Source organism: Coregonus lavaretus (genome assembly GCF_964263955.1).
Source record: "Coregonus lavaretus genome assembly, chromosome: 32".
Classification (NCBI taxonomy): domain Eukaryota; kingdom Metazoa; phylum Chordata; class Actinopteri; order Salmoniformes; family Salmonidae; genus Coregonus; species Coregonus lavaretus.
In genome coordinates, this window is record NC_140019.1 from 39,776,800 (window position 1) to 39,790,015 (window position 13,216).

Consider the following 13,216-nt stretch of genomic DNA (forward strand, 5'->3'; position numbering starts at 1 on the left):
AGCATTGTTCAGACAACGCTGGTAACAAATGTCCCAAGGAGAAGTGGATCAAGAGTCATTATATTTCATTCACAAGTTCCTAATGACTTACACATCTGAGAAAAACGCTTCCTAAGGGGCGTTTCGCTTCGGCCAGTCAACTGCGAGATCTTCACCCATTTGTTGCCGTACAACTTCTGCAGTTTTTTCAAAGAGTCAAGTTCATCTTCGCTGAACCTTCGTCTAAGAATTCAAATCAAGTGGTGCAATAAGTCCGTAAATGTTAGCTCAGTATAAAGAGCTTAGTGTCAGAAAAACAGCACAGTCAAGCCCCGTCTTACCTAGCCTTAAAGTAACTAGCCCCGTCTTACCTGCCCTTAAAGTAACTAGCCCCGTCTTACCTAGCCTTAAAGTAACTAGCCCCGTCTTACCTAGCCTTAAAGTAACTAGCCCCGTCTTACCTGCCCTTAAAGTAACTAGCCCCGTCTTACCTGCCCTTAAAGTAACTAGCCCCGTCTTACCTGCCCTTAAAGTAACTAGCCCCGTCTTACCTGCCCTTAAAGTAACCAGCCCCGTCTTACCTAGCCTTAAAGTAACAAGCCCCGTCTTACCTAGCCTTAAAGTAACAAGCCCCGTCTTACCTGCCCTTGAAGTAACAAGCCCCGTCTTACCTAGCCTTAAAGTAACAAGCCCCGTCTTCCCTGACCTTGAAGTAACCAGCCCCGTCTTACCTAGCCTTAAAGTAACTAGCCCCGTCTTACCTAGCCTTAAAGTAACTAGCCCCGTCTTACCTAGCCTTAAAGTAACTAGCCCCGTCTTACCTGCCCTTGAAGTAACCAGCCCAGTCTTACCTAGCCTTAAAGTAACTAGCCCCGTCTTACCTGCCCTTAAAGTAACCAGCCCCGTCTTACCTAGCCTTAAAGTAACTAGCCCCGTCTTACCTGCCCTTGAAGTAACCAGCCCAGTCTTACTTAGCCTTAAAGTAACCAGCCCCGTCTTACCTAGCCTTAACGTAACAAGCCCCGTCTTACCTGCCCTTGAAGTAACCAGCCCCGTCTTACCTAGCCTTAAAGTAACCAGCCCCGTCTTACCTAGCCTTAAAGTAACTAGCCCCGTCTTACCTAGCCTTAAAGTAACTAGCCCCGTCTTACCTAGCCTTAAAGTAACCAGCCCCGTCTTACCTAGCCTTAAAGTAACTAGCCCCGTCTTACCTAGCCTTAAAGTAACTAGCCCCGTCTTACCTAGCCTTAAAGTAACCAGCCCCGTCTTACCTAGCCTTAAAGTAACCAGCCCCGTCTTACCTAGCCTTAAAGTAACCAGCCCCGTCTTACCTAGCCTTAAAGTAACTAGCCCCGTCTTACCTGCCCTTAAAGTAACCAGCCCCGTCTTACCTGCCCTTAAAGTAACCAGCCCCGTCTTACCTGCCCTTGTAGCTGCTGCCATCAAACATTTTCCTCCCACCTCGAGTATAGATCTTATGCCAAGGCCTTGGGATCCCTTCAGCTGGAACACCACAGGTTAGGGAGAAGGGAGATCAGTTCACAGATCACTGTAGACAACGCTAAAGAACAGGGATACAATGTGGGGATGAAGCTTTATCTGACAACAAGTTATCTTATGAACCTGGCTGGAATACACCGCACCTATTCTTTCAGGGAAACTGTGATGACTCTTCAACCTCTGGATATTTCTTGCTTCGTCTTTGAAGCGCTTTGTATGGAAGAGCTTAGAGGCATCCTCAATCCCTGTGAGAGCCAGGAAGTCGTCTATGTTCCTGATGAGTTGTTTGTTCTCCTGTGCACTGAATCGTCCAGTTCGCAGGGAAATGCCTGAGAAAGACAGAAGATTCCACAGAGGCTTAACCTAGGGCTCCAGACTAACATGTTCTCCTGTAACACTGGTGCCCCTAACATGTTCTCCTGTAACACTGGTGCCCCTAACATGTTCTCCTGTAACACTGGTGCCCCTAACATGTTCTCCTGTAACACTGGTGCCCCTAACATGTTCTCCTGGTAACACTGGTGCCCCTAACATGTTCTCCTGTAACACTGGTGCCCCTAACATGTTCTCCTGGTAACACTGGTGCCCCTAACATGTTCTCCTGTAACATTGGTGCCCCTAACATGTTCTCCTGTAACACTGGTGCCCCTAACATGTTCTCCTGTAACACTGGTGCCCCTAACATGTTCTCCTGGTAACACTGGTGCCCCTAACATGTTCTCCTGGTAACACTGGTGCCCCTAACATGTTCTCCTGTAACACTGGTGCCCCTAACATGTTCTCCTGGTAACACTGGTGCCCCTAACATGTTCTCCTGTAACACTGGTGCCCCTAACATGTTCTCCTGGTAACACTGGTGCCCCTAACATGTTCTCCTGTAACACTGGTGCCCCTAACATGTTCTCCTGTAACACTGGTGCCCCTCACATGTTCTCCTGTAACACTGGTACTTTTTCAGTTGGTGGCACCAGCCCATGATTTGGTCACACACCAAGAAAAATGCATGATTCAGGATATTTTGTTATTAGGTGCAACCTAATCCAGTGATGAATTGTGGGTTGACAATTGGGTTATAGTAGTTATATTTTACTGTTAAAATAGGGCTCCAGAAAGTTCTGAATGTTCTTTTTTTCAATAGAGATGAATTTGCCTACATCTCTATGTGATCTAATATCATAGGCACATTTATTTGTGGCTAATTCACCACCCGAGTAAGAGGAAACTCAAAACACATCGTCTCTAAATATAATAGCCACTGCTTTTTGTCCAGCAGCAGGTGACAGGTATAGGGCCAGAGGCTTTCATTACATTACTGTTACCAAATACCTACAAAACCAGGACATTAGGAGTAAAGGTGACTACAGTGGGGAGAACAAGGATTTGATACACTGCTGATTTAGCAGGTTTTCCTAATTACAAAGCATGTAGAGGTCTGTAATTTTTATCATAGGTACACTTCAACTGTGAGAGACGGAATCTAAAACAAAAATCCAGAAAATCACATTGTATGATTTTTAAGTAATTAATTTGCATTTTATTGCATGACATAAGTATTTGATCACCTACCAACCAGTAAGAATTCCGGCTCTCACAGACCTGTTAGTTTTTCTTTAAGAAGCCCTCCTGTTCTCCACTCATTACCAGTATTAACTGCACCTGTTTGAACTTGTTACCTGTATAAAAGACACCTGTCCACACACTCAATCAAACAGACTCCAACCTCTCCACAATGGCCAAGACCAGAGAGCTGTGTAAGGACATCAGGGATAAAATTGTAGACCTGCACAAGGCTGGGATTGGCTACAGGACAATAGGCAAGCAGCTTGGTGAGAAGGCAACAACTGTTGGCACAATTATTAGAAAATGGAAGAAGTTCAAGATGACGGTCAATCACCCTCAGTCTGGGGCTCCATGCAAGATCTCACCTCGTGGGGCATCAATGATCATGAGGAAGGTGAGGGATCAGCCCAGAACTACACGGCAGGACCTGGTCAATGACCTGAAGAGAGCTGGGACCACAGTCTCAAAGAAAACCATTAATAACACACTACGCCGTCATGGATTAAAATCCTGCAGCGCACGCAAGGTCCCCCTGCTCAAGCCAGCGCATGTCCAGGCCCGTCTGAAGTTTGCCAATGACCATCTGGATGATCCAGAGGAGGAATGGGAGAAGGTCATGTGGTCTGATGAGACAAAAATAGAGCTTTTTGGTCTAAACTCCACTCGCGTGTGTTTGGAGGAAGAAGGATGAGTACAACCCCAAGAACACCATCCCAACCGTGAAGCATGGAGGTGGAAACATCATTCTTTGGGGATGCTTTCTGCAAAGGGGACAGGACGACTGCACCGTATTGAGGGGAGGATGGATGGGGCCATGTATCGCGAGATCTTGGCCAACAACCTCCTTCCCTCAGTAAGAGCATTGAAGATGGGTCGTGGCTGGTCTTCCAGCATGACAACGACCCGAAACACACAGCCAGGGCAACTAAGGAGTGGCTCCGTAAGAAGCATCTCAAGGTCCTGGAGTGGCCTAGCCAGTCTCCAGACCTGAACCCAATAGATAATCTTTGGAGGGAGCTGAAAGTCCGTATTGCCCAGCGACAGCCCCGAAACCTGAAGGATCTGGAGAAGGTCTGTATGGAGGAGTGGGCCAAAATCCCTGCTGCAGTGTGTGCAAACCTGGTCAAGACCTACAGGAAACGTATGATCTCTGTAATTGCAAACAAAGGTTTCTGTACCAAATATTAAGTTCTGCTTTTCTGATGTATCAAACACTTATGTCATGCAATAAAATGCAAATTAATTACTTAAAAATCATACAATGTGATTTTTGTTTAGATTCCGTCTCTCACAGTTGAAGTGTACCTATGATAAAAATTACAGACCTCTACATGCTTTGTAAGTAGGAAAACCTGCAAAATCGGCAGTGTATCAAATACTTGTTCTCCCCACTGTCTGTGGATGGTGCAGCTCACACCAATGCAACCAATAAAACATTTAACTCTCACATCCAAGTCTAAAGCTTTACCGTACGCGGACGCCTATAGGGCCGCAAAATGTGACTAAATGGTGTCAGTCTGGAGGCCTGGCATAACCCATTGGGTCTAAATGATAATACATTCAGTCAGCTGAAAAAACAAAAACAAAGAAAAACACTGAATGTGGATTCATGTGTTAAAGGGGGAGAAAATCACATTTTCCTTTTTTTCAGAATTGAATCAAATTTCTCAAACATCTCTCAACACAGTAACATGTTACATAACATTGCTTCCATGTGGACATGTTCGCTACATCACGCTGTGATAAACGTACCTTGTCTTCGGAATTCCTTGAATCGATCAAGATCATACTTTATCATCACTCTGATCCTCCAAGCAGCCTGAGACTCAACATTGGGAATAAACTCTTTGAGCTCATTCATAGCATTCCATTCTTTCTCACTGTAACATAGGGAGGGGAGAACATCTAAATAACATAATATCTAAATCTAAAACATGTGTTTTGAAACCTCTGAGTAGACAGAGCAGGACAGGAATGCTTCCTCTCTGCACAGGAAGAGGTTTCAGATTCAACTCTGGTACACCGCACAATGATTCACAAAAGGTCTGGTTTTCCTGCGGTCAATGGTTATGTTCACTACCACCAATAAGAGAAATCACTCTTCAAAATATGCTAGATTCACCCTTAAACGAGTGTCCGAGGTTCCTTTCTACTGACCTTAGGAGTTTCTCCTTTAGGATGCGTCTGCGGTGTTGGATCCTTGTCTCAACCATGGTTGTATGGGGGCCATCCTCCCCTGTCTCAGGTTCTGGTCCAGCATCAGGTGTCCCGTTATCAGACGTCGAGGGCACACGGTCCATTCCCGTGTCGGACTCTCTGCAGCGTTTTCTCTTTTTCCTCCCGCTGCCCTCTACAGCAGCAGACCCTCCGTCCGGTTGTGTTGTCAGCCTCATTGTCTTCCATTTTCTCTCAGCTCCATTTCTCTGAAGCTCCGTTTCATCTGGACAAACGTTCAGTTGAATCTCTCCAATTTTTTCCTTTTTTCGTTTCCTCTTCTCCTTTACATTGTTCTGTTGCTCCGTTACCACATTTTCACCTCCCTCAACCGTGTCAGTGTATAGTTCTATGATTTCAGGATCATCTGCTAATCTTAAAACTGTGTGACGGCTTTCCGCTCCCTCTCCAAGCTCCGTTCGTCTGTTCTTGTGCTTCTTCTTACTCCTTCTGGCCTCCTCTGGCACTCTTACATCCGAGACATCTACTGCAGACGCTGAGAGGCCACTGTCCATCCCGTCTTCTGTCCGTCTGTCATTATGGTGTGTCTTTTTCCTCCAGCTACTCATCGCCTCCTCAGCAACAGTCGTTCCATCGTCTCGTTGTGTTTGAAGATCGTTTGACTTTTTCTTCGTTTTCCCTTCAGTTCGTTTTTCCATTTCAGCTTGAACATTCACGCGCTTCTCTTTCTTCTTTTGCTTTTTACATTTCTTCCTCTCGTTGTCCACCATTTCCAACTCCGTCACGGTTTGCTCTTTGTGTTCAGGTTCAGGTAGATCCTTCTCCATTTGATCATCCTTAACGGCAGGTTCTTCCTGTTCTTTAGTCTCTCTCCTCTTCTTTTGGACTGTACCACTGATGAGAATAGTTCAATAAAAGAGGGGACGTTGGAAACATCAAGCAGTAAGGGAATCTCACTCTCCCCGTTCTGCGGGTGTTGTCGTCCCGAACATGGTGGAAGCTGCATAACCCATTTGCTCCATCTATAACACAAAGACAATATCAATGTTTTTCCTGCAGGCAGACTGGAGCTTCGATGTCAAATAAAATTATCAAAAACTACTGATTTCGGCACCCAAAGAATAGCCCGCGATTACACAGGACATTGTTCTAATGTATGTTCATTTGAAAACACACACGCCTGAGCAATGGAGCAAACGGAGCAGTTGTATCCCCACTTTCAAAATAGGGGTGCATACATATGTTTTTGTACCCCCACTTTTCTAAGAGAAAATGATCCGTTGGGTAATTTGTCATGTTCAGTGATTAGTAATGTTTTGAGTCTGTATTAAAATAGATATTGTCCACTTTATCTATGTAAATAATTAACAGATTGCATTTTAGCACCACCTCCCCGTCTCCTCAATATGAATGGTTATGCCCATTGGAAGGTTTTGCTACCCTCCCGCCCACCACTGTTTTGAACAGATTGGATTATACTATTTAGAACGAGCAGCCAGCTCATGAACGAACAAGTGCATCAGGGAGAACAGTCGTCACTAGTTACCACAGCTACAAAGTCATAAAGGATGCCTATTCTTACAATGTGATTTTAAACCCTAACATGAACCACACTGCTAAGCCTTAGCCTAACCCTAACATGAACCACACTGCTATGCCTAACCCTAACATGAACCACACTGCTAAGCCTTAGCCTAACCCTAACATGAACCACACTGCTAAGCCTTAGCCTAACCCTAACATTAACCACACTGCTAAGCCTTAGCCTAACCCTAACATGAACCACACTGCTAAGCCTAACCCTAACATTAACCACACTGCTAAGCCTTAGCCTAACCCTAACATGTACCACACTGTTAAGCCTTAGCCTAACATGAACCACACTGCTAAGCCTTAGCCTAACCCTAACATTAACCACACTGCTAAGCCTTAGACTAACCCTAATATTAACCACACTGCTAAGCCTTAGCCTAACCCTAACATTAACCACACTGCTAAGCCTTAGACTAACCCTAATATTAACCACACTGCTAAGCCTTAGCCTAACCCTAACATTAACCACACTGCTAAGCCTTAGCCTAACATGAACCACACTGCTAAGCCTTAGCCTAACCCTAACATGAACCACACTGCTAAGCCTTAGCCTAACCTTAAATTAAGAAGAATATTTTTTATATATATATTGACTTAGTGGCTGTGGTAACTAGCGTAAACCCGGGAGAACACAACAAGCACGGATGCAATAAGTGAAAACACATTGTCTAACTGGGGATAGCTAGCTAACATAATGTCACAAAACATGATGCGCTAGCCAGGTAACCTTCATTCTGAAATACATTCATATTTCCGAGTTAGTCAGATATTAGTTTAGAAAGACTTGAAATTGGCATGGGAGCTAACTAGCTTGCAAGCTACCAGCTAGCTTCTTATTTGACAAAAAAATACAAAATAAAATAAAAATCGACCAAACTATTTCTCAAAATTACAGTAGCTGGCTAATTAATTTGATCATGCTTTGTGATACACCTGGTTTTATGCTGTTTTATTAGTCTTATTTTTTAAAAAAATAAAAAATATATATATATATATTGAGAGGAGACTAGAGCAGACAAGTTTGAAACATTTTCATGTCGGAGGTAGGGATGGCTATGGGTCTCGACGGACGTCAACTCGATCTTTAACCAGAGATCACAAAAAACGAATTGGTGGAATGTACTTTGTGGCTGCCCGAATGGGCAAGTGACATTTTGTCATGAAATATATTGACAGTTTGTCGTCTTTTGACGGTAATTTGCTTTGACTCTACTGTTCCATTTGCGGGGCAAAACAAAAAAGAAACCAAGCCAAGCATCACGCAGTTCCTCTCCCTGTGTTCCACACTCAATTGTGTTCTGACCGCTCCCGGTACAAACGTGTCCTGAGTGCGCACACAAGTTCCCATTTGGCCTACGTAAATAAATGCCTATAAATATGTACAGTGCATTCAGAAAGTATTCAGACCCTTTTACTTTTTCCACATTTTGTTACGTTACAGACTTATTCTAAAATTTATGAAATTATATTTTCCCTCAATCTACCAACAATACCCCATAATGACAAAGAGAAAACAGGTGTATAAATTGTAGCAAATGTATTTTTAAAAAACGGAAATACCTAATTTATATAAAGACCCTTTGCTATGAGACTTGAAATTGAGCTCAGGTGCATCCTGTTTCCATTGATCATCCTTGAGATGTTTCTACAACTTGATTGGAGTCCACCTGTGGTAAATTCAATTGATTGGACATGATTTGGAAAGGCACACACCTGTCTATTTAAGGTCCCACAGCTGACAGTGCATGTCAGAGCAAAAACCAAGCCATGAGGTTGAAGGAATTGTCTGCAGAGCTCTGAGACAGGATTGCGTCGAGACACAGATCTGGGGAAGAGTACCTAAAAAAATTCTGCAGCATTGAAGGTCCCCAAAAACACAGTGGCCTCCATCGTTCTTAAATGGAAGAAGTTTGGAACCACCAAGACTCAAACTGAGCAATCGGGGGAGAAAGGCCTTTGTCAGGGAGGTGACCAAGAACCCGATGGTCAGTCTGACAGAGCTCCAGAGTTCCTCTGTGGCGATGGGAGAACCTTCCAGAAGGACAACCATCTCTGGCCTTTATGATATAGTGGCCGGTCAGAAGCCACTCCTCAGTAAAAGGCACATGACAATCCGCTTGGAGTTTGCCAAAAGGCACCTAAAGGACTCTCAGACCATGAGAAACAATTATCTGGTCTGATGAAACCAAGATTTAACTCTTTGGCCTGAATGCCAAGCGTCACGTCTGGAGGAAACCTGGCACCATCCCTACAGTGAAGCATGGTGGTGGCAGCATCATGCTGTGGGAATGTTTTTCAGGGGCAGGGACTGGGAGACTAGTCAGGATCGAGAGGGAAAGATGAATGGAGCAAAGTACTGAGAGATCCTTGATGAAATCCTGCTCCTGAGCGCTCAGGACCTCAGACCGGAGCCAAGGTTCACCTTCCAACAGGACAACGACCCTAAGCACACAGCCAAAACAACGCAGGAGTGGCTTCGGGACAAGTCTCTGAATGTCCTTGAGTGGCCCAGCCAGAGCCCGGAATTGAACATCTCTGGAGAGACCTAAAAATAGCTGTGCAGCGACGCTCCCCATCCAACCTGACAGAGCTTGAGAGGATCTGCAGAGAAGAATGGGAGAAACTCCCCAAATACAGGTGTGCCAAGCTTGTAGCGTCATACCCAAGAAGACTCAAGGCTGTAATCGCTGCCAAAGGTGCTTCAACAAAGTACTGAGTAAAGGGTCTGAATACTTACGTAAATGTGATCCGTTTTTAAAATGTAATACATTTGCAAAAATTTCTAAAAAAATAGTTTTTGCTTTCTCATTATGGGGTATTGTGTGTAGATTGATGAGGGATAAAAAAAAAAAATCCATTTTAGAATAAGGCTGTAATGTAACAAAATGTGGAAAAAGTCAAGGGGTCTGAATACTTTCCAAATGCACTGTATCTAACTGATGGGATACACATTTACGTCATTTAGCAGACGCTCTTATCCAGAGCAGCTTACAGGAGCAATTAGGGTTAAGTGCCTTGCTCAAGGGCACATCGACAGATTTTTCACCTAGTCGGCTCGGGGATTAGAACCAGCGACCTTTCGGTTACTGGCACAACGCTCTTAACCACTAAGCTACCTGCCGCCCTTTCCAACAAGCTACATTCCTTGCCAAATGACATCAGTTTTATGACATTCAAAATTGACTGGTTGTTTGAAATATATGTTCCAACAACGAGCTGCAGTTTTGGCTACTTTAGAATTGGTAACCCCCCCTAATCTTGTTTCTGGAAATATGCAAAAACAGTTTTTTTTGGGGGGGGGGGGGGGGTTACAGCCTCGCAATTAGGACTTGTTATCTGTAATGGTTATGATAAAGTAGGCATGTTGCCCACTGTTGGCATATAGATAAATGCATAAATGTTTTCTGGACATGTGTTCTAAAAATATTTTTTCATTCTGAAGAAAGTGTAGAATTGCAGAATTTGGTTACATAAAAAATAAATAAAAAGGATTAATACATTATTATTATTTTTGCACCCCCACTTTTGAGACGAATTCTGGCGCCCATGCACACACGTTCACTAACACTTGTTCGCACATGCACAAACACACAGCCACGTGTGATCAGGATAACTAACTAACTAGCTAGCAGAGGAGTTACCTAGCAGAGGAGTTAGCTAGCAGAGGAGTTACCTAGCTAGCTGGCCTGGTTGGCTACACGTGATAGTTCATCCGAAGACTCTAGCTTGCTAGCGAACACAAGTGCTGGCTAAATAAGTAAATCCGAGATAAAACACATACAGAAAAACAAACAAGCACACACCTGATTGAACCGGAAAATAAACTAAGTTTCACTCCGTAGCCTTCTTCTGTTTGATGTACTAGCGGGTGGCGAGTCCATCAACAAATCACAGCGCCCCCATGTGGATGGGGTTTTACCACAGCGTACAGTCAGACCCACCAGTAATAATATAAATGAACGACTACAATGTGAGGAAAGAAATAGGGTGATCTAGGATGATCATGTATTGCATGAACTGAATTGATAGACAACAAATTGTAAAACAGGCGACTCCTGACAACTGCAGTGGCTTGGGACTGATGTGACAGCGTGCACTGAACCAGAGAATGCAGCCATCAGGAAACAGAATGTTATTGAATTGAGACCGAAAAACAGAGTTTGCACTAATATAAAGTGTGCTTATCAGGAGTCAACTGTAAATCATTCCTTCCCAAAAGATTCAAACAATAATATGAATGAGCAGCATTAGGTCAAAATGAATTAACTACACTGAACAAAAATATAAAGGTAACATGTAAAGTGTTGGTCCCACGTTTCATGAGCTGAAATAAAAGATCCCAGAAATGTTCCATTATGCACAAAAAGCTTATTTCTCTAAAATGTTGTGCACAAATTTGTTTACATTCCTGTTAGTGAGCATTTCACCTTTGCCAAGATAATCCATCCACCTGACAGGTGTGGCATATCAAGAAGCTGATTAAACGGCATGATCGTTACACAGGTGCACCTTGTGCTGGGGACAATAAAAGGCCACTCTAAAATGTGCATTTTTGTCACATAACACAATGCCACAGATGTCTCAAGTTTTGAGGGAGGGTGCAATTGGCATGCTGACTGCAGGAATGTCCACCGTAGCTGTTGCCAGAGAATTGAATGTTAATTTCTCTACCATAAGTCGCATCCAACGTTGTTTTTTGAGAATTTGGCAGTACGTCCAACCGGCCTCACAACCGCAGACCATGTGTATGGCGTTGTGTGGACGAGCGGTTTGCTGATGTCAACATTGTGAACAGAGTGCCCCATGGTGGCGGTGGGGTTATGGTATGGGCAGGCATAATCTACGGACAACGAACGCAATTGCATTTTATCGATGGCAATTTGAATGCACAAAAATAACGTGACGAGATCCTGAGACCCATTTTTTAATTAATGTATCTGTATTATATTATTATTATATTATGCATATCTGTATTCCCAGTCACGTGAAATCCATAGATTAGGGCCTAATTTATTTATTTCAATTGACTGATTTCCTCATATGAACTGTAACTCGGTAAAATCAAGATTTTTATTTTTACATGTAGGCGTTTATATTTTTGTTCTTGGACAAATTGATGGAGATATTTTCTGCAAACATGTTTTAATCTATCAACAACATCAGTCAGTGCCTTCTCCTATTACCCTTGGAGACATTCCAAAACAACACCATTTATAATTATTGTTTCTAATGATGTGAAAACATCACAAGACTTTGAACAGCAGACCTGCTGATTCCCATAATGCTCTGTACCGTTTGATCATTACATCATCTTTCAAATTAAATAAAAACATGTATTTACATAAAACACTTTACAAAAGTAAATCCATCACACATCAATTTATTTGAAACCCACAGCATGAATGACCTACAGTTCCTTGAACCTCATGCCTACTGTAAAATATGGTGGTGAATATTTTATGTTATGGGGTTGTTTTGCTTTCATTGGTCCCGGGGCTCTTGTTAAGGTCAACGGAATCATGAACTCTACCAGGACATTTTAGCCAAAAACCTGGTTGCTTCTGCCAGGAGGCTGAAACTTGACCGCAAGTGGATCTTCCAGCAAGACAATAGCTAGGTTTCCATCCAATTGGCGAACAGATTTGAATGCTAATATTCTAAAATCTGCATAAAAACAATATGCGTGTTGCCATCAAATTGACTTGCTGATAAAAGTCTGTGCGTGATTACGTAGTGCACATAAAAATAACTTTTGCGATTCAATTCCCATGTATCAAAAAAAAAAAGTACAATTTAAATGGGTTTGCATCGCATTTTCAACTCTACTGATGATATTGTCACAAAAAATGTTTCGTTTATATGACAAAAGAGTGAGATTATTTGTATTTGTCGAACAGCAGTCAAGCACGGATCATCATGTCACCAGAATAAGACCCTCCATATTTATTGGAAAGGAGCATCTAGCATCACTGTACACTGTCACCACCCTGTGAAGTTCATCATAACTTATTTCATCTGTAGCCTAATAACTGCATGCTAGAAATGGCGGTGGAAACACCTTATTGATATATAGCCATCATCACGTGATGACATGATCTATGAGCTTGATGCTGGACAAATTCTACTCTAAATTCCAAGCATCTGCCTCTAACCCTAGGAAGCTCTTTGCCACATTCTCCTCACTGCTGAATCCTCCCCCCCACCCCCCCCCCCCCTCCTCCCTCTCTGTGGATGACTTCGTCAACCACTTTGAAAAGAAGGTTGACGACATCCGATCCTCGTTTGTTAAGTCTAATGACACTGCTGGTCCTACTCACACTGCCCTACCCTATGCTTTGACTTCTTTATCCCCTCTCTCTCCAGATAAAATCTTGCGACTTGTGACTGCAGGCCGCCCAACAACCTGCCC

At 43.3% G+C, this 13,216-nt stretch overlaps 1 protein-coding gene across 1 annotated transcript in view; it reads right to left on the reverse strand.

The window, feature by feature from the left end:
• LOC311107581 (transcription termination factor 1-like) overlaps positions 1-10,667 on the reverse strand; it is a 38,427-nt gene extending 27,760 nt beyond the window's left edge. The window contains exons 1-6 of the mRNA XM_084150088.1: positions 10,611-10,667; positions 5,197-6,236; positions 4,792-4,919; positions 1,623-1,808; positions 1,401-1,482; positions 92-222 (exon numbers count right to left, since the gene is read on the reverse strand). Coding sequence (XP_084006214.1) covers positions 92-222; positions 1,401-1,482; positions 1,623-1,808; positions 4,792-4,919; positions 5,197-6,041 — 1,372 coding nt within the window. The 5' untranslated portion in view covers positions 6,042-6,236; positions 10,611-10,667. The remainder of the gene's footprint in view (positions 1-91; positions 223-1,400; positions 1,483-1,622; positions 1,809-4,791; positions 4,920-5,196; positions 6,237-10,610) is intronic.
• Between the last annotated feature and the right edge of the window lie 2,549 nt (positions 10,668-13,216).